The sequence below is a fragment of the Geotrypetes seraphini genome, chromosome 1 (genome assembly GCF_902459505.1).
Source record: "Geotrypetes seraphini chromosome 1, aGeoSer1.1, whole genome shotgun sequence".
Taxonomy (NCBI): domain Eukaryota; kingdom Metazoa; phylum Chordata; class Amphibia; order Gymnophiona; family Dermophiidae; genus Geotrypetes; species Geotrypetes seraphini.
Window position 1 is genome coordinate 225584587 of NC_047084.1, and position 20432 is coordinate 225605018.

Sequence of the window (20432 nt, forward strand, 5' to 3'; positions counted from 1 at the left end):
TTGTTACTGAGGTGACAGTGCATAGAGTCATCTGCATTGATCTCTTTGAAAAAAACCCCGGAATAGGAATGATAATTAACAATTCTATGCGTACAGTGTGCGTTGTGTTTTTTTTAAATTTTATTGTTGGCAGATCATTTTGACTTGGTCATTTTAAAAGTAGCTCGCGAGTCAAAAAAGTGCGGGCACCCCTGAGCTAGACCTTTCATGTTCAATATACTGATGCTTCAAAGCTTGCTTCCTAATTCAATATGCTAATGCTTTCAAGCTCTTAAACATACAGTTTTCTGAATTGGTCTGGGTAATTTGTTTTTGCGATTTTGTTTCAGCATTAAAAATGCTTGTATGTTTGGGCTCCTGAAGTAATAACGAAACAGGGCACCTTGTCAAGCTGCAAAATGTCAGTATATTGAGCATGGAAGGGGGAGGTGACATTAATCTAGACCAATTCAGATAAATACACGTTTACTTATGGGTTTGTTTTCCAAATCTATCTCTTTCACAAGGAGCACCCCCTTCAAGTTTGTTTTCTGCAAGCAAGTTGCTTGGAAGTGTGTTTGATCTGCTCTGTGGTTTTATTATTTTGGGGTATTTTTGCTCAGTGGAAGCTCAATGCCCAGAGGTTCCCATTTGGTGGGACCTCTACATGAGAGAAGACGCAGACTCGCATGGCGGAAGTCTGCTACTAGCAGAATCAACCCCTTGGGGACAGCCTGCTTAAATTTTTTAGAGCTCAGGGGCCATCCCCTGCATAACTGCTCGCATCCCTGATTTAGTTAGGAGCTTGAATGCAGTTTATCTGAGCTCTTTTCTGGCTTGGCTGAAACTAACAGTGGGCCAGCTGTGTGGTTCTACCCCCTTTTGTGGTTCAGTTTTCCTAGGATTGAGGTTCAGTCCAACCTTGGTCCGACTGGCAGCAGAAGACCAGGTTTGTCCTGTGAATCTCCATTTAATTCCAGCTGAAATCCATTGTTGAAACAGGCAGGTACCACATGGCAGTGAGTAAGGCTACTGAAGCCAATGGGGAAAATGGGGGGGGGGGGGTCCTTTAAAGTTTAATTTGGGGGTTTCTGACCCCAGAGCCCAGGTCCCCCACTTTCAAAACCCCTTTCCTTTTGATATTTTTTTTTCTTTCAGGGGGGTCTCCATGGGCCATTTTTGACACAATTTTTCTTTCAGAGGCCATCTTTGATTTTAAACAATCTTTTTTTTTTCTCTTTTGTCTCCATCTGCCTCAAAACCCCTTGATTTTTCTCAAAATTGACTGGGATGCCCTCCTTACCCTTTTACCCCTACATCATAGGATGGCTGGCTGAGGAGCGTTCATATCCAGCTTATGACGAAGCATTCAGGGGAGGGACAGGAGCCTCAGGCTCTGCCTCTTCCAAGTTCTCTAGGGCTGGGAATCCACAGGAGGTGCATTCTCAGTGGAAGAGACCCTCCCAGGACCCTCCAAATTTATATTGGCCAAGGTCAGTCGCATGGGGGCCACAGAGCCCAGGAGGATTGGCAGGAGGTCTATGCTGGGGTCAAAGAGACTTTACACTGGATTTTGTGGAATGCTTATTTGAAGTGCTGAAGGTTCTCATTGGCTGTTAGCGCTCCGACCAGACAAGGATACAGACTTGGATCAGGAGGTTCAGTTTGTCACTGACTGGGAGGATAGTAATTCTGATTCCATGCCACTTTTATCCCAGGATGAAGTCTCCCTGGCAGAGTCTGCTTCTGTACAGGACAGCAGTCAACAGATGGTTGTGACCCTGGATCAGGGGGAAGACCTCATACTGCGCCGGTTATTCAGGGCCTTTGCTCTTTCGGGTATTATTTCCACCTCGTTGCAAGAGTTAAAGTTGGGAAGTCCCGTCAGCTTCTTCTTCTCATGCTCAGTGATGAGCAGTTCTGTGGCTCTGAGGTAAGAACCTAATCTTTCTTTCTTATTCATAGGTAGGACCCTTATAGGAAAGCTTACCATACTGTTTTCAATTTGGTGCAGCCATTGCATAACTGAGCCTCACCACCTCCATAACTGGCAATACTCATTTTAGATCTTTGACTACAAGTAGCTGTCTGATACTTGTTTCTGTCTGTTCTTGCAATCTGAATAATCTTCTTTCCCAAGGCTGCTGTATTCAGCTCCATAGGCCTGTTTTTCAGGCAGGTTGTTTTTATAATTCCTAGATTAGTGATCTCAGCAGCTGCATTAGTGTGTACTTGGAGCTCTACCTTGGGAACCCTGCCAGATTTAGAAATCTGACAATGTGTAGAACTTATCTTTGCTTGTCCACAAGGTTTCATGAGTGATGACTATTTGTGGGTGCTGACTATTGTATGGACGGTAACGATATTGAAATAATCAGTGCTTAGTAAGACTGATTAATGTACTGTTCTCTTTGGAGGGTTTACTATATTGAAGACTAGTAATTTTCTGTGGTCACAGATTTTTTTGGTTATATAATATACCTGACTATCACAACATTATAATGAGGTGTTTTGTTTTCTAGCTAAATTATCTTAAGAAATGTTATTGCTGCCTATAATGCACATTTCCCATTCTTTGAAATATAGATGTCAGGAAGTTTTGATGCTGCTGCTGCTGCATTGAATGATGAAGCCATTGCTAAGCAACTTCAGCTTGAGGAAGATGCAGAGGTAAATATCATTTATAGGTGTGTGGAGGGGGGCGATAGGAGATATCAGATGGATGAAGAGGAGAGAGAGGGGAGATACTGGGTGGAAGGGGGAAAGAGGGAAGGTGCTGGATGGAAGGGGAGGAGAGATGCCAGATGAAAGGGAGTGAGAGAGTGGAGATTGCTGGATGGATGGAAGGAGGGGGGAGAGGGAGTAAGACTGGGGAAGATGAAGTAATATGGAAGGACCAAGGTGAGGAAAAGAGAGAGAAACATATAGGTAGACACAGTAAAAAGAGGGAAATTGAAGACTGGTTAGTAAGCATGAACACAGAAATAAATAAATGGAAGAAAACTGAATGGAAAAGATCAATTTTGGAGATGAATATAGTGGAGTAAGTGAAGAAGATAGGAGGCTAGGGTAAAATGATAGATGGATAGAAAACCTTGTCAAGAGAGATAAGAAAAGACAAAGGAAAGGAGAAATCATAAGTGTTGAACCAACATTATTAGAAAAATTAAATGGTCCAAAAACAAAGGTAGAAATAAGAATTTTATTTTTAATTCAAGATAAAGTAGTATGGTATCCATGCTAGTTTACTCTAAAAGTTAATAATTAAAAATAAAACTTGGAGAGAGGAGAGCCTTGGGTGCTAGTGGTGAGAAGGCGCTAAAGGAAGATAAAACTTGATTGGAGCTTACCCCGAAACAGATTAGTAACATCACTGAAGGCAGGTACAAGAACAAACACCACAAACTTTGGAGAGAGAAGAGTCATATGTGCTAGTGTTGAGAAGGCTGGAGGTAAGACATGAATGAAATTTACTACGGAACTGCTGAGTGACATCACTGAAGTTGGGCACAAGAACAAATGCTGCTAATGGCGCACGGCTGTGTCCAAAGAGGCGTGACCTAAGGGGCAAGTCCCTTAGAGCCTTGAGGAGCGATTTTGCTTGAGTTCTTCTTTAGACCTGTTTGCTTCTTAACTTAATTATGGGTAAGTGGAAAGCTAAATTACATAATATTTCAACATCTTCACCCTAAGTATTAGGTTCAGTGGACAAACATGTGACAGATTAGCGGAGATTGTGTCAAATTCACCTTTGTCTTCTCCTGAGCCCGGCCCCTCACTGAGTCCAGGGGGTAGATTCACTTCACCTCAGTCTATAGTTACCTTGGCCAGAGAATGCAGATAACTCAGAATCCTCAGTGGGAGGATTCAAGAACTACTTGTCCTTACAGCCTGGGGCCACTATATTACCATTGTCTCAACCTGTTTCTTTTCCTAACGTCCAAATTGCAGTCCCAGTTAGACTTAGATTCAGATATTTCCTTATGTGATATTTGGATGGTAGTGACTAGAATGAATCCAAAAAGACTTGAAGCGATCCAGATGAAGGCGATGAAAATGATATGAGGTTTATGCTAGAAGACGTATAAGAAGAGACTGAAAGACCTGAATATATATGCTGTAGAGGAGAGGAGGGATAGGAGAGGTATTATATAGACATTTAAATACTTGAAAGGTATTAATATAGAAACAAATCTTTTCCAGAGAAGCAAAATGGTAAAACCAGAGGAAATTAATTGATGTTGTGGGGTGGTAGATTTAGGAGTAATGTAAGGAAATTCTTTTTCACAGAAAAGGTAGTGAATGCCTGGAATGTCTTCCCGAAGGAGATGGTGGAAATGAAGACTAGTGGAATTCAAAAAAGTGTGGGATGAACACAAAAGATCCCTAATTTGAAAATGAATGGTATAAAATGAACTAAGGCTGATATGGGCAGACTTGTAAGGTCTGTGTCCTGTTTATGGCAATTCAGTTTAGGATGAGTTAGGGAGGGTTTCAACGGAAATTCCAGTAATTTGGAACGTGAGGACAGTGCTGGACAGAATTTTATGGTTTGTATCCCACAACTGACAAGATGGATTTGATAGGCTTGAGTGAAATGGAGGTGAAGACTTCTCAGTTGGGAAAATCTATAGTATTTATGGACATTCAGATAAAAACTTTGAACTCTTACTAGTGTGACTGCTATTAAAGACAGTTTAGTAATTCATAGGAAACGTGAATCAATGGAAAATGCTCTCAGATCTTTAAATTTTCCCATTACATATTTCTTATCACCTGAGATACTGCTTAGAAAATATTTTTTTGAAGTCTTGAAGCTTCTAAATTTTAAAGATACTTTTTTCTCAAAGATGCTTGGTCCCTCCCTGCACTCCAAATGGCTGCCTGTCAGTTCTCGCAGGCAGCCATTCGGAGCGCAGGGAGGGACCAAGCAGGCACGCAAAAGCATGCGACTGCCTCGTGCACTGCTGTGCTGGTGCCGGAAGAGAGCAGCGGAACCCAGGCAGGAGCGCAGAAAGCACGCTGGACTGCCAGGATGCCAAAAAAAGGTACTGGGGGGGGAGTGCCTGCCTGCCTTTGCCTTTGGGCTGGCTGGCTGGCTTGGGACTGGCTGGCTGGGTTGAACTGGGCCTGGCTGGCCTGGTTGACTGGGGGCTGGCTGGCTTGGGGTGGGTTGGCTGGTTGCTTTTGGGCTGGCTGGCTGGCCTGGGACTGGCTGGATGGCCAGGTTGACTGAGGGCTGGCTGGCTTGGGACTGGCTAGCTGGCTTGGGGTGGGTTGGCTGGTTGTTTTTGGGCTGGCCAGGCTGACCTGGGACTGGCTGGCTGGCTGGGTTGACTGAGGGCTGGCTGGCTGGCTTGGGACTGGCTAGCTGGCTTGGGGTGGGTTGGCTGATTGCCTTTGGGCTAGCTGGCTGGCTGGCTTGGCACTTGCTGGGGGTTTGGGAGCTGGCTGGCTGGCTTTCAAACTGCCACTAGACGTGCCTACCATTAGATGTTCCCACCACTAGATGTGCCTTGTACCCTGTCCCAGCCTACTACTAGACTACCAGAGGGGGGACAGGGTACAGGGCACACCATTTGGTTCAGAATTTTTTTCTTGATTTTTCCTCTTCTAGAAGTGTGTGCGTCTTATGGTCAGGTGCGTCTTATGGAGCAAAAAATACGGTACTTTAGCAGGAAGAAATATGTGTTCTTTGAGCCATCTCAGTTGAAAGATTTTATTTCTCGTAATGTTTGATTTCACTTCATATTATTTTGCTTTTTGTGGTAGGGGAGGTGAATTATAAAGTGGATGATTAAGAATATAGCATATTTATTTAGGACTTTATTTTCTTTGTTTTTCTTTACTATACAAGGGTCAGTTGAAAAGTTGTCAAACGTGAATGGCTAGATTTTCAAGTCCGTCTGACATCTAGTTTGGTCATGCCAGCCTTTTAAAGTGAACACCTGCTCTACTTTATGAAAAAATGGACAAAACTGAGTATTGCGCCTTGATAATATTCCTTCATTTGAAGGGAAAATCAGCTACCAAAATTAAATCTGAGTTAGACGCAGTGTATGGTAATGCGTCTTCTTTATTTTCAACGGTGAAAGTGTGAGCTGCTGAGTTGAACTGCTGCAACTGAACAAGTATTGTTGATGAAGAATACTCTGGATGTCCAAAAATAGCAACAACCAACAAAATGGTTGATGAAGTTCACCTAAATGTGATGGAAGATCGCCAATTGACCCTAAATGAGATAGCAGAGGCTGCTGGCATTTCATCAGATAATGTACAGTACACACCATCCTACATGAATATTTAGGCATGAAGAAATTGAGTGATCGATGGGTACTGCATTTGCTAAACGTTGACCAAAAATGAGTTTGATTAGACATTTTGAAAATGTTTTAAGTGAAATGAGAACAACTTTTTGTGACTGTGGTTCATCACTATACTCCTGAGACAAAACAAAAATCCAAATAAAGGACTACAAGAGATGAACCGACTCCAAAAAAGTGAAAATGGCTCTGTTGACTGGGAAGGTGATGGTGACTGTCTTTTGGGATAATTTATATTGACTATCTGGTGAGTACTATGAAGTTCATTTTCAAAAAAGATAGACATCCAAAAGACAGCATAAACCAGCACTTGGAACGTCTTACTAGACAAAATGTCCAACTGGGCATTCTCAAAGATGACTTTCTGGATGTCTAGCAGGACTTCTAACTCACTATGTGTCTGGAGTAGAAATGGGTGTGTTGGGAGGCATGCTATGGGTGGGGAATGTGATTTGGGCGGTCTTAGACTTGGATGTACTGCAACTATAATCAATCCTTTCCCTGGATGTCTTGGATTGAACTTTAGATGTTTTCAACTAGACCTGTTTGAGAAGCATCTAAGTGCCTAAAAGGTACCCAAACTGACTAGATGACCATTAAGTAATGACCCTCCACCCACTCCCCCCCGGTGGTCATTGAGCCCCTCCTACCCCCAAAATTTGAATAAAATGGTATATACCTGGTTCTAGAACAGCAGCTCTTGGTATGGGAAAGCCTAGTAGAGCATCACACAAGTGTCTTAAGTAGTCAGGTGGGTGGGCTAGTGAACCACAGAGAGGAGCAGCCAGGCCCATAATCCACTCTAACTACTACATTTATGGTGGATAGTGTGAGACCAGCAAAACCTTACAATACTGCTGTATAGGTGTTACCTAGAGCCATAAGGGCTATTTGGGTGATGGACAGGTGAGTTTAGTAGGTTTTAGGGGTATTTTGAAGGGCTCATCATACATTAGAAGGAGGTTATGATGAAATGTACTTCTGGCACTATTTATGTGAAGTTCACAGCAGTGCCTTCTAGTGTGGCCCAATGTTCTGTTAGCATATCTGTGTGGCCAGTCCATTAGAAGGCTGGCCCCTCCCACTTCCAAATGGGCTTCATTTGGACGTTTTCAGCTTAAGACGGTTTTGTGATCAAAAATGGAGAATAAAGTTAGACATCCTGGGGTTGGATATCTAGTTGGACTTCCTGTTGGACAAGGCATCCAACTAGATGATTTAAAAAAAAAAATAAAAAAATTGTACATTCAGCATTTTTGAAAATGGACACTTCTGGAAGTTCAATTTTGGACGTCTAGCAGGAAACGTCCAAAGTCAGACGCACTATTGAAAATGCCCCTCCACACTGGATTATTATAATGTCTAAGCACCAGAATCAAGACAGATATCCTAATTTGGCCAAGAAGAAAGTTCTCTTCTATCAGGACAACATACTGGCTTGCATATCAACAATCACGATGGCAAAATTGCATGAATTATGGTTTGAATTAATTCCCCATCTATTGGTTGCCAGTGGAGGCTTAGATTAAGTTCAAGTTCGGGTGTTTTTGCTATAAAACCCTGTTTGGTCTTGCCATGAGCTACCTTACAAGTTCAGTTTCACTCGCAACTAGTAAACATACTAGATGTTGACATGCCATTTTCATTTTTCCATCAGTAAAAGGATGTAAATTTAAAAAATTCACCAACGTCTCTTATACTATCAGGCAGCATCCTGAGGCAAAGACCTACATCTCTTAATCATGACTTCTAGCACATATTTAGATTTCAGGAGGCATTTCAAAACATATTTGTTCACCAAGTATGTATATAGGAAACTAAGTTATTCTATTCAATTATAACAGCTTTCTCTTTTGTAAACCAGTCCTGCGGCATATAAGCAGAATGTTTTGTTATGTACTCTCTGAGTTTGGCCCTGTGCGACCTCTTTCTGTTTCTGAACCTGAAAAATGGCTGTCTGGGAATACATTTTCTTTGGATTCAATGGTCAAAGGTAATGTAAATAGCTATTTTTCCAGTTTAGACGGTTTGTATTTTACTGAAGGCATGAAACTTCTGGAAAAATGTTGGAGCAAATGTACTGAGTTAAAAGGAGACTATGTTGAAAATAAATTAATTTCCCCCCCCCCAAAAAAAAATGTTGATTTCTTGATTAGGCCGGAAACTTTTCAATTGACCCTCGTATTATCTCTTCTCCCTCTCATGTTGTGGACTTCATTTGAAATATTATCTTTGATATAATTCTTTGATGTTATTATGTAAGTTATCTTTTTTACTTGTATTGTAGTGATGAAATAAATAAATTGATAAAATAAAACTACTAAATGGTGAACAAGGTGATATTCTCTTATTGGATATACAATACATTTTTTGACTAACATTTAGTGGCCAGAACCACCTTCCTCAGGTCAGGAATGTACACTACTGCTATAGGGCTAGATGATCTAAAGTCAGCGATCGTCACCAAACCTGTTTTCACAGCTTTAGCGATGATCACTGTTACTGATCCAATGCACAAAACGACCCACCATTTGTTTTTCCACTTGATCGCCCATTTTCTGTTGGAGGGATAAAAGGGGCTCTCAGGGAAGACAAGGCCGTAGCGGAAAGATTATAGTCTATGGACGCGTTAAGTGTTTAGTGCACACTAAAATGGCTAGCGTGCCGTAGTAAAGGGCCCCTAAATTAATTCTTTGCTCTGGTCTTCACTGAGGAAGACTTGGGGGAATTACCAGTGCCAGAAATGGTATTCAATTCTGATGAATAAGAGAAACTCATTCAAATCTCTGTAACAATGGATGCTGTAATAGGTCAATTTGACAAACTGAATAGTAGCAAATCACGTGGACCAGACGGTATACATCGCAGAATGCTGATAGAATTGAAAAATGAACTTGCAAAGCTATTGTTAGTAAAGTCCAGCATGGCCAACTTGATGTCAATTAAAAAAAAAATTTCATCCCCCATCTCTGGAACCAACTGCCCCCATAAATCAGACTACAGAACTCTCTGATTACTTTCTGGAAAGCAATAAAGACCCTCCTCTTCAACTGAAATTCTAACTGCAAACTACCCCTTGACCTTATATTCCCCCTCCTTTCTGCACTCTCCTGTACTTAAGTTGCTGTATAGTCTTTGAACTGTCCAAAATGTACTTAAGTTGTTGTATAGTCTTGAACTGTCCAAAATATTTTCCATTGTGAATGTTGGATTGTAACTCGTTCTGAGCTACTGGGAGGACAGGATAGAAATTGAAATAAATAAATAAATAAATAAAAAGGGTTCCAGAGGTGACCCAGGAAATTACAGACTAGTGAATCTGATATCAGTGCTGGGCAAAATGGTAGAGACTGTTATAAAGAGCAAAATGACAGAACATATATGTAAGCATGAGTTAATGAGAGATTGTTCCATGCATCTACCACCCTTCCTGTAAAAAGTATTTTCTTACATTGCTCCTGAGCCTCTCACCTCTTTTAACTTCATTCTATGCACTCTCATTCCAGAGCTCATTCCAGTCTCTTTCAAATGAAAGAGACTCGACTCATGCACATTTATGACACATATGATAGAGATGTTTAAATAGCTATCTCCCCTCTCCCGCATTTCCTCCAAAGTATGCATATCGAGATCTTTAAGTTTGTCCCCTTATGCCTTTTTTTAAACTTTATTTAGTTTTTAATGCCAACAAAAAGTGCAATACAATTTATATACAAATAATGATAATCAACCAAATACTTATAATCAATCAGTATCTATACAAAAGATAAAAATTCCCTCCCCCATCCATCATTACCATCAGAAATAATACCAAAACAAAAGATATACCCCTCTCTCACTCCCGCCCCCCCTGGATGTGTGGGTGAAAAACAACGGAAAATAAAGATAAAGATAAAGGACAACTATAGCAAATGTACAAAAGACGTCAATGGACCCCAAACTAATTGAATGATCTTCCACTGCAGGTAATTGAGGCCAGCAGCGTGCCAGATTTTAAGAAAAAATGGGATAGGCATGTGGGATCTCTTAGGGGAAGAAGTTAGGGGGGTGGGTCATTAGAGTGGGTAGACTTGATGGGCCGTAGCCCTTTTCTGCCGTCATTTTCTATGTTTCTATCTTATTATGCCTCAGCATGCCAGCATTCATTTTCTCATATTTATAAGTTAAACATAAGCTCGCCCACCAAAAAGGAAAACTAAGGTGATCCCAATTCTTCTAATTGCGAGTAATCATTTGCATGGCTATCCCGGTCATAATATCCTCGACATAGGCCTCCTCATCACCAGACTGGTGCACAGCACCAGTGGTACTGGCTAAAAAGCCTGCAGTACCGATGCTCTCTCTCAAGCAAAAGATTGACAATTTGCTTTGGGAGGAATTGGGTGAGCATTTTCAAATGTTGGTGCTGCCTCAGATTATATCCACATCACCACCAGCTGTCCAAGCCATGTTAACACCAACTTTCCAAGTGGTTCAGTCTGAGCAACGAACGACACAGGTCGCACCTCAATCTGATGCTCCACCGGTGTGGAGACCATCGACACGGGAGTCGATTGATGCATCTACATGGCACTAGTCGTCCTCGACTCAAACATTGGGAGAGGTTACTCCAGTGTGGTACCAGAAGCACTCTCATAAGACCAAACATCTCGAGGCTTCAACACCAAGTCTTCCACACCATCCTCATTCCATACAGGATTCGGAACAGGAACCACTCTCTACTGCAGATGAGGACTCTCCTGGTTCAGATTTGCCTCAACGATCGCCTCAAAGACCTTCATCTTTTTCTGAGCGGTCTTCTTTTTCTAAATTTCTCCGTCAGATGTCTGAAGATCTTTCCATCCCGCTAGAAGCAGATTCCAAGCATAGCAAGGAGTTTTTGGAGGCACTGGATTTTGACCAGCCTCCTAAAGACCTGCTGAAGCTCCTGCTTCATGATATTCTTTGAGAGTCTTTCTATAAGAACCTCGAGACTCCTTTCTCCATTCTATTGGCTCCTAAAAAACTAGACTCTTTGTATAAGTGGTTCCTATTCCAGGTTTTGCTAAACCACAGATCCTCTATGAATCTTTAGTGGTTGAATCCACTCTAAAGAAATCGTTGGGAGCTAGTGTCTATGCATCTGTATCTCCTGGCAGAGAAGATAGAGCAATGGACAAGCTTGGTAAGTGTCTTTACCAGAATGCAATGTTGGCCAACAGAGCTGGTAATTATAATTTCCATTTTTCGTTTTACCTAAAATATTTGATCAAACAACTTGCATCTTTTCAAAAGTATATTCCATCTCGTAAGCAGTCGAGATTCCAACAACTTATTGCTTCGACTTTTCAATTACGGAAATATATGGTTCACACTACTTATGATGCTTTTGAACTTACTTCACAAGCAGCGGCCATGTCTGTGGCCATGAGGCGCCTTGCTTAGCTTCATGTTTTTGAACTTGATGTAAATCATCAGGACCGCTTGGCAAATGCTCCCTGTCCAGGAGGTGAGCTTTTTGGTCCATCAATGGATATGACTATTCAAACGCTATCCGCTCATGAGATCAGATGGGACACTTTGGTTAAACCAAAGAAGAAGCCTCAACCACCCCGTACCTTCAAGCCAGCTTCTTCGTACCATCACAGGTTTTCGGCTAAGCCTGCTCCTTCTCAGCCTAGGAAGCAGAAGCAGCAACCACATCGGCAACCTAAAGAACAGGCTGTTCAACAAAAGCCCACACAGCCTTTTTGATGTGTTCCTCAGGAGCATAGCCACAGTTCCCATTCTCCAACTGCTACCTCAGCTGATCGGAGGGCGACTTCAGTATTATGTAAATCTTTGGGAGCTTATCACCACAGATCTCTGGGTTCTAGACATCATTCGTCAGGGGTATGCTCTCCATTTTCATACTCTATCTCCGGATCATCCTTCAAGAGAGTCTATTTCAGACTTGATATAGTCTTCTCCTCTCATTCAGGAGATTCAATCCCTCTTCCTTCTCAATGCCATCGAAGAGGTTCCTTTAAATCAGCAAAGTCAGGGATTCCACTCCCGGTATTTTTTAATCCTGAAAAAGACCAGAGGTATACAAACCATTCTGGATCTCAGCGATCTCAACAAATTTCTAGTCAAAGAGAAATTCCGGATGCTCTCCCTTTCCCTTCTTTATCCACTTCTGTGTCAGAACGACTGGCTATGCTCTCTGGATCTCAAAGAAGCCTACACTTATATACCAATTCATCAGGCTTCCCGCAAGTAGCTTTGGTTTCAGGTGAATAGATGTCATTACCAATACAAGGTTCTTCCTTTCGACCTGGCGTCTTCTCCCAGAGTCTTCACGAAATGCCTGATTGTTGTGGCCGCATTTCTCCGATCCCATGGTCTTGAAGTCTTTCCTTACCTGGACGACTGGATGATCAAAGCTGTGGCATCTCAGGAGTTGGCTCTGGCAACATCTCAGACCATTGCTTTCCTACAAGTTTTGGGATTCGAAGTCAATTTCCTCAACTCTCACCTAATTCCAACTCAACGTCTTCAGTTCATTGGGGCTATCATCGATACTACTTTAATGAGGGTGTTTCTCCCTCCAGAGCACCTGAACACATTTCTTATTCTCTGTCAACAGGTGTTGAAGGTGCACACCATCTCTGCGAGGCGCATGATGGTTCTCCTGGGTTCATGTAATTCCGCTAGCAAGTCTACATCTTCGCATTCCTCAGTGGATCCTTGCTTCTCAGTGGTCTCAAGCGACAGTGGTTTCAACATATTTCTGTCACATCATCTCTTCAGCAGTCACTTCAATAGTGGTTGACTTCCTCCAATCTATCCAGAAGTCTTCTTTTTCACTTACCCCTCCAAAAGGTGATAACGATGGTTGCATCTCCTTAGCCTGGGGGGAGCACCTGGAGGGCCTTCAAACACAAGGTCATTGGTCTTCCAGGGAGCAAAAATTTCATATGAATTTCCTCAAGCTCAGAGCAATATATTATGCTCTCAAAGCTTTCCAGCACCTCTTGAGTTCTCAAGTCCTTGTCTTTCACACAGTCAATCAAGTGGCAATGTACTTCATAAACAAGCAAGGAGGCATGGACTCTCTTCTGTTATGTCAGGAGGCTTAGAAAATCTGGCTTTGGGTGATGTCTTGCAGCATTTTCTTAAAGGCTGTCTACATTTAAGGGGAGAAGAATTCCCTGGCAGACAACCTCAGCAGAATTCTTCTGCCTCATGAATGGACTCTCAACTCTGCAACACTCCATCTCATCTTTACTCAATGGAGCACTCCTCAGGTGGACTTATTTGCAACTCCCCACAATCACGTTACCCCAGTTTTGCTCCAGACTTTACTCTCCTCACCGTCTAGAAGCTGATGCGTTTCTCCTGGATTGGATGGGCCTGTTTCTATATGCATTCCCTCCAATTCCCCTCCTGTTGAAGACTCTGTTCAAACTCAGCCACCATGATTCTCATTGCTCCTCCGTGGCCTCAGCAGCATTGGTTCTCCCTTCTACTTAAGCTCAGCACCAGGGAACCAATTCCACTACTAATCTTTCCTACACTGCTTACTCAGAATCAAGGATCTCTTCTACATCCCAACCTGCAGTCATTACACCTGACAACTTGGTTTCTCTCGGGCTGAATTCATATGAATTATATCTTAGCCTGTTTGTGATATTATTGACGTCTCCAGGAAGCCAGCCACTCAACAATGTTATCAACAAAAGTGGACTCGGTTTTCTTCCTGGTGTCTCCTCCTTCATCATGATCCAACTTCCTTGTCAGTGGAATTGGTGTTGGATTATCTACTTCATCTGTCTGACTCTGGACTTAAAACTACATCTATCAGAGTCCATCTCAGTGCTATTACAGCTTTTCACATGCCAGTGGGGGGAAAATCTCTTACTGCTCATCCTTTGGTCTCCGGATTTATTAAAGGACTTTTCAATGTGAAATCACCTCTCAAACCTCCTCCAGTGATCTGGGACCTTAATATGGTTCTTTCCAGATTAATTAAGCCTCCATTTGAACCAATGGCCACGGCTCATCTCAAGTTTCTCACATGGAACGTTGTCTTTCTCATTTCTCTCACATCTGCCAGGAGGGTCAGTGAGTTGCAAGTGTTGGTGGCAGATCCACCCTTCACAGTTTTTCACCATGATAAAGTGGTTCTACACACGCATACTAAGTTTCTTCTGAAAGTGGTCACAGAGTTTCATCTCAATCAGTCGATTGTTCTTCCAGTTTTTTCCCTAAGCTTCATTCTCATGCTGGAGAAACGGCGCTGCACACTCTGGACTGTAAACATGCTTTGTCCTATTATATTGACAGGACAAAGCCATGTAGAACATCTCCTCAACTTTTCGTCTCATTTGATCCTAATAAGTTGGGGCATCCTGTTTCCAAGAGAAGGATTTCCAACTGGGTAGCGGCCTGTATATCGTTCTGCTTTGCTCAGACTGGACTACACCTGGAAAGTCGTGTCACAGCTCAGAAAGTCCGAGCTATGGTAGCTTCTGTAGCTTTCCTTAGATCTACTCCTATTGAAGAAATCTGTAAAGCTGTCACCTAGTCCTCAGTTTATACATTCACCTCGCATTATTGTCTGAGTCTTTCTCCAGATGGAATGGGCACTTCGGCCAGTCAGTATTACAAAATTAATTTTCTTAAAGTCCAACTCTCTCACCATCCCATTCTAGTTAGCTTGGAGGTCACCCATGTTTGAGAATATGTTGCCTTCTTGTCCTGGGATAAAGCACAGTTACTTACCATAACAGGTGTTATCCAGGGACAGCAGGCAGATATTCTCACAACCCACCCACCTCCCCTGGTTGCCTTCTTATCTGGCTTATCTTAACTGAGGAACTGCGCGCCTACGTCGGGCGGGAAGGCACTCGCGCTTGCGCGGTGCAGGCTGATCATGAACTTTCTAAAACTTTAAGTTGCGATTCACTTTTCAAATGTCTGTACCGGAGCTCCGTTGGTGACGTCACTCATGTATGAGAATATCTGCCTATTGTCCCTGGATATTACCTGTTATGGTAAGTAACTGTGCTTTACTTACCATAACTAGTGTTATCCGGGACAGCAGGCAGATATTCTCATATCCCACCCACCTCCCCTGTTTGGCTTCTTAGCTTGCTTATGGAACTTGGAGGACCTCATGCCTCGGCGGGTGAGGAGGCACTCGAGCATCCGCATTGTGGGCAGTCACGAAGTTTTTTCAAACTTAGTGACAGTTCACTTGTCAGACTGTCTATACTGGGCTCCGTGGATGACGTTACCCACATGTGAGCATATCTGTCTGCTATCTCTGAATAACACTTGTTATGGTAAGTAACTGTGCTTTCCAGTAGATAGGTGTATCATTCTGGACCTCTGCCCAGTCCTTCCTGCACCTGCCTACTTTCTCATTCTGTTTATTCTTCTCCAAGTTTGTATCATGGATGCCAGTCAGCCTTTTGGGCCCTGCAGAATTCTGTATAATATTTATAGTCTCTACAGGAGCACTGCCTAAGATCCTTTGATGCTTTTGTTGGCTGTTCTTTGTTCATTCAGTGTTCAAGTGTTCTTATATGTGAGCAGAACAGTCGATTGTTTATGAAATTTCCCATTTTTGTCCTTCACATAATTTTGATTGAGCTCTTGCATGCTTGGGTACTAACTACAGTAGAGCTCCCAGTGAAGTAGGAGGATCACAAAAAAAAAAATCTGGACTAGATTTCTTCTGCATATGGCTCATGGCCATGGGGAGATAACCCGCTTATTCAGAATGCCACACCTATCTACTGGAAAAGATATTATCTAGGTAAGGACATAATCATTTTTTTAATAACAAGGCTTGTGAAGGCCCATTAAATAATGAAATGCTGCAAAGGATCTGCAAGTTAAGATATTTTACCTCAATCAATAGCAAAACACTAGTCATCTGAACACAGATAAGCTGTAGTAGAGCATGGAGGATACAAGTTTCCTATTGGCCACAATACACCTCATCTTAATGAGATTTTGAACATTACAAAATATGTTAAAAAACACATCTTCAAACCTTACTGTACCAGGGCATGACCGAAATGTGTTATGTATCACTCAGTGAGGTGGTTAGTACTAACAGAAAATTTATTTATTCAGTTTTCTGTACCGCTCTCCCAGTGGAGCTCAGAATGGTTTAATTGAATTTATTCAGGTGCTTACTCAATAATTTTTCCCTGTCTCTCCCAGTGAACTCACAATCTGAGCATCATTATTATTTTCTTTCTGTCTTACAAGACATAAAAATTACCATACTGGGACAGACCGAAGGTCCATCAAGCCCAGTATCCTGTTTCCAACAGTGGCCAATCCAGGTCCCAAGTACTTAGCTAGATCCAAGTAGTAAAACAGATTTTATACTGCTTATCCTGGAGGTTTAGGTCCATGAACATAGAATAACTGTTTCTTTTTGCCTTGGTTAACTTGGATGCACTGCTATGTTAAATTATAACAGTACCAATGCCAAATATCATTACTTAAAGTGATAACTTAGTATAGTTTTGCAAAACAAGCCAACTGTCATTCATGAATATGCATTTCCAATGCCACAAATGTCGCCAGATGGACCTATCCAAATGGCATGTATTAAATCAAACTGACTAAATCTGTATAGGACAGAGATGGAAATCTGCAGTTTTGACTGCAAGAACTAAACCAGGAGCTGATTGTGGAAGCGACCATGAGCTTTTGACATGTAAGATTAAGGTGAAGCTTCACAAGAAGATCATTAGGGATCTCCCAAAATACAACATTGAAAACATTCCATCAGACTATTGGATAAAACTAAACAACGGGTTTGCCTTGCTTGATACAGGAGATAGAAAGCCCGAAGAGTTATAGAATGACGTCAAAACTGTATTTAGTGATGAAGCTAAGAAAACACTCCAGAAGAAAATGAAAGCCAAGAAATCACCTTGGATCTCAGAAGAAACCAGAAAAGTAGCAGAAGAAAGAAGACAAGGAACTATATTGATAGAGAAAAAGTATCACAAATGAACTGAGTGTTTCAACGTCAAGTTTGGCAAGACAAAGAACAATATCTCAAGGATATTTGTCAGAAAATTGAATCAGAACATGTAAATGGAAAAATCAGATTAGCTTTTCAGGAGATTAAAAGATTGCGGCAGAAATTCTAACCTTGACTGGGGATGCTTAAAGATGCCAATGGTATAATAATGAATTATCCAGAAAGCATTAAAAAGAGATGGAAAAAATATATGGAAAATTTATACAAACAAGGCAATGAGGATAACATTGAGGAAATTGAACTAGGAACTGAAGCCGAAGAAGAATCAGATATTTTAAAAGAAGAAGTAATAGCAGCGATTAAATTTTTATCGAAAAACAAATCACCTGGTATTGATGGTAATCCAATTGAATTAATAAAAGACTCAGAAGGTGCTATCATAGTCCTCACTCGACTGTCTACAGATTTAGAAGGAAAAAAAACATGACCAACCGATTGGAGAAGATCATTGTTCTTACCTGTACCAAAGAAAATTGATACCAAGGACTGTAACAATTACAGAACAATTGCATTAATTCCACATGCCAGTAAACTATTCCTGAAAATAATACAACAAAAGTTCCAATCATAGTTGAGCAAGAACTACCCAAAGTTCAGGCTGGTTTCAGAAAAGGTTAAGGATGTTAGATAGATATTGCAGAAGAGCAAAAAATACCAAAAACCCCTATACCTTTGCTTTACCGACTACATCAAAGCTTTTGACACTGTAGATCACAATAAAATATGGAGAACTCTAATGCAAATGGGAATACCCAAACACATAACTCAGCTGATAGCCTATATGAAAATCAAGCTGTAGTGAGAACTGAATTCGGCAACACTGATTGGTTTCCAATAAAGCGTGGTGTCAGGCAAAGATGCATCTTGATTTTCGTAGAGGCTCTTTATCAGCTGAATTATGTGTTTGGGTATTTCCATTTGTTCTTCAACCACCGGTCTGTGGACCGGTGCCAGTCCACAAAAATATCTTGCCGGTCCGTGAAGGATTCAGGTCCCCGCCACAACAAAAGGTGCCGGCATCAGCTGACATGCAACTTCCTGTTGCCGTCGCTATGCCAGGACTCCTGCCTTCTACCACCTGGACTCCTGCTGATGTCTCCTGCTCCTGCCTTTGTCTCCGCACCCCCAGACCAGCAGCGGCAGCTCTGTGTGCTTTTAACTTCAGCACACAGCTGCCTCTAAGCAGTATTTTAGCCGCGGTTTCATGAGACAGCCTCGGGGCCTTTGCTAGGCCGGCCCACTTCGATGATGCGATGTGGGCTGGCCTACCAAAGGCCCCGAGGCTGCCTCATGAAACCACAGCTAAAAAACTGCTTAGGGGCAGCTATGTACTAAAGTTAAAAGCACACAGAGCTGCCGCTAGCCTACATAGAGGAATCATTTGTTGGAGAGCGAAGGAGGGAAGGGAGAAGGGGTACTCCTGGACAAGGGAGGGGAAGGGGATACCGCTGACAGGGGAGAAGGGAAAGGAAAGGGACGAGAGTTACTGTTGGATAAGGGGAGAAGGAAAGGGAGAAGGGGGTACTCCTGGACAAGGGAGAAGAAGGTACTGCTGACAGGGGAGAAGGGAAAGGGAAGGGAAGAGAGTTATTTTGGATAAGGGGAAGAAAGGGAGAAGGTACTGCTGGGCAGGGGAGGAGGAAAATTGGAAGGAAACAGCTGGCAGGGAGATTAGAGGAGGGGAAGGAGTCAGGATGGAATGGAGAGATCAGATGAGGGAAAGGGGAGAGACAGAGGAATGACAAAGTAGAGAGAGATTGATGCTGGGGAAGGGGATCAGATGAGAAATAAGGAAAGAGGGACAAAGATGCTAGATCTGGTGTAGGAAAAAGGGGCATAGAAAGAACACAGATACCATATGGGAGGGGGAGAGGGCAGACAGTGGATGGAAGGGGCAGTTGCTGGATTGAAGAGACAGAGGGCAGACGCTGGATGGAAGAGAGTGAAAAGACGATGAAAGCAGAAACCAAAGACGACAAAAGGTAGAAAAAAATAATTTTATTTCTATCTTGTTATTAGAATATATCAGATTTGAAATATGTATCCTGCTAGAGACATAACTGGGGACTACAAAGCCCAGGCAGTGGGGCTCTCTTGGACCAGGGGGCACTCCCCTAACACTATTCCTGTCATGTGTGACTGCAGTATTCTGTTAGCATGATATTTGTGTAGCATTCTGTAATAATTTGGCTTATTCAGTTTTTTTGATAGTAGAGGGGATATATGTGAAGGGGAGGGGAGATGGGGGATTTGTTGATCCTTGCCCTGTATTATTTATATTTATAAAATGACAATTGTACAGAATATTGTTTCTTTTTATACTTTAATAAAATATGTTCAATATAAAATCATAATTATTTGAGGCTTGTGCGGATGGGTTCAGATGGTTAACGGGACTGAGCTCGTGGGGACGGGGCGGTGATGGAGTTTTTAAAAATTTCAGTCTTATTAGTTTGCCGGTCCACAAAATAATTATTTTATTTCCGCCGATCCATAGGTGTAAAAAGGTTGAAGAACACTGTGCTAGAGTTCTCCATAGTTTATCGTGATCCACACAGTCAAAAGCTTTACTATAGTCAATGAAGCAAAGATATAGAGGCTTTTGGTATTCTTTGCTCTTCTCCAATATCCATCTAACATTGGCAATAATGTCTCTTGCTCTTCAACCTTTTCTGAAACTAGCCTGAACTTCGGGTAATTCTTGCTCAGCTATGATTGTAGCCTTTGTTGTGGCCCCATTTGATCAGGCTGTTAGGGTTTTTTATCGCCGGCTGCTGTGGTAAAAGCTCTGATGCTCATAGGAATTCTTTGAGCATCAGAGCTTCTACCATAGCATCTGGCAATAAAAAAAACCCTAATGCAGCTTGATAAAAGGGGGCCTGCATTATTTTCAGCAATATTTTGATGGCATGTGGAATTAATGCAGTCATTTTGTATTTGTTACATTCCTTGGCATCACCTTTCTTCAATATAGGTATAGTGATTTCAAATTGGTTGGCCATATTTTTTTCTTCCAAATCTGTTGACACAGTTGAGTGAGGGCAATGATAGCACTTTCTGAGCCTTTGATTAATTCAGTTGGAATACTGTTGATA

General features: G+C 42.0%; 1 protein-coding gene across 7 annotated transcripts in view; it reads left to right on the forward strand.

Moving 5' to 3' along the window:
• RFC1 (replication factor C subunit 1) overlaps positions 1-20432 on the forward strand; it is a 363193-nt gene that overhangs the window by 161163 nt on the left and 181598 nt on the right. For 6 of the 7 annotated variants that reach the window (XM_033947362.1, XM_033947360.1, XM_033947358.1 and 3 more), the window contains one exon: positions 2566-2649. The exons of the other annotated variant lie outside the window; for it this stretch is intronic. In XM_033947362.1, the coding sequence (XP_033803253.1) occupies positions 2566-2649 (84 nt within the window). The remainder of the gene's footprint in view (positions 1-2565; positions 2650-20432) is intronic. 7 annotated transcript variants of the gene reach the window in all.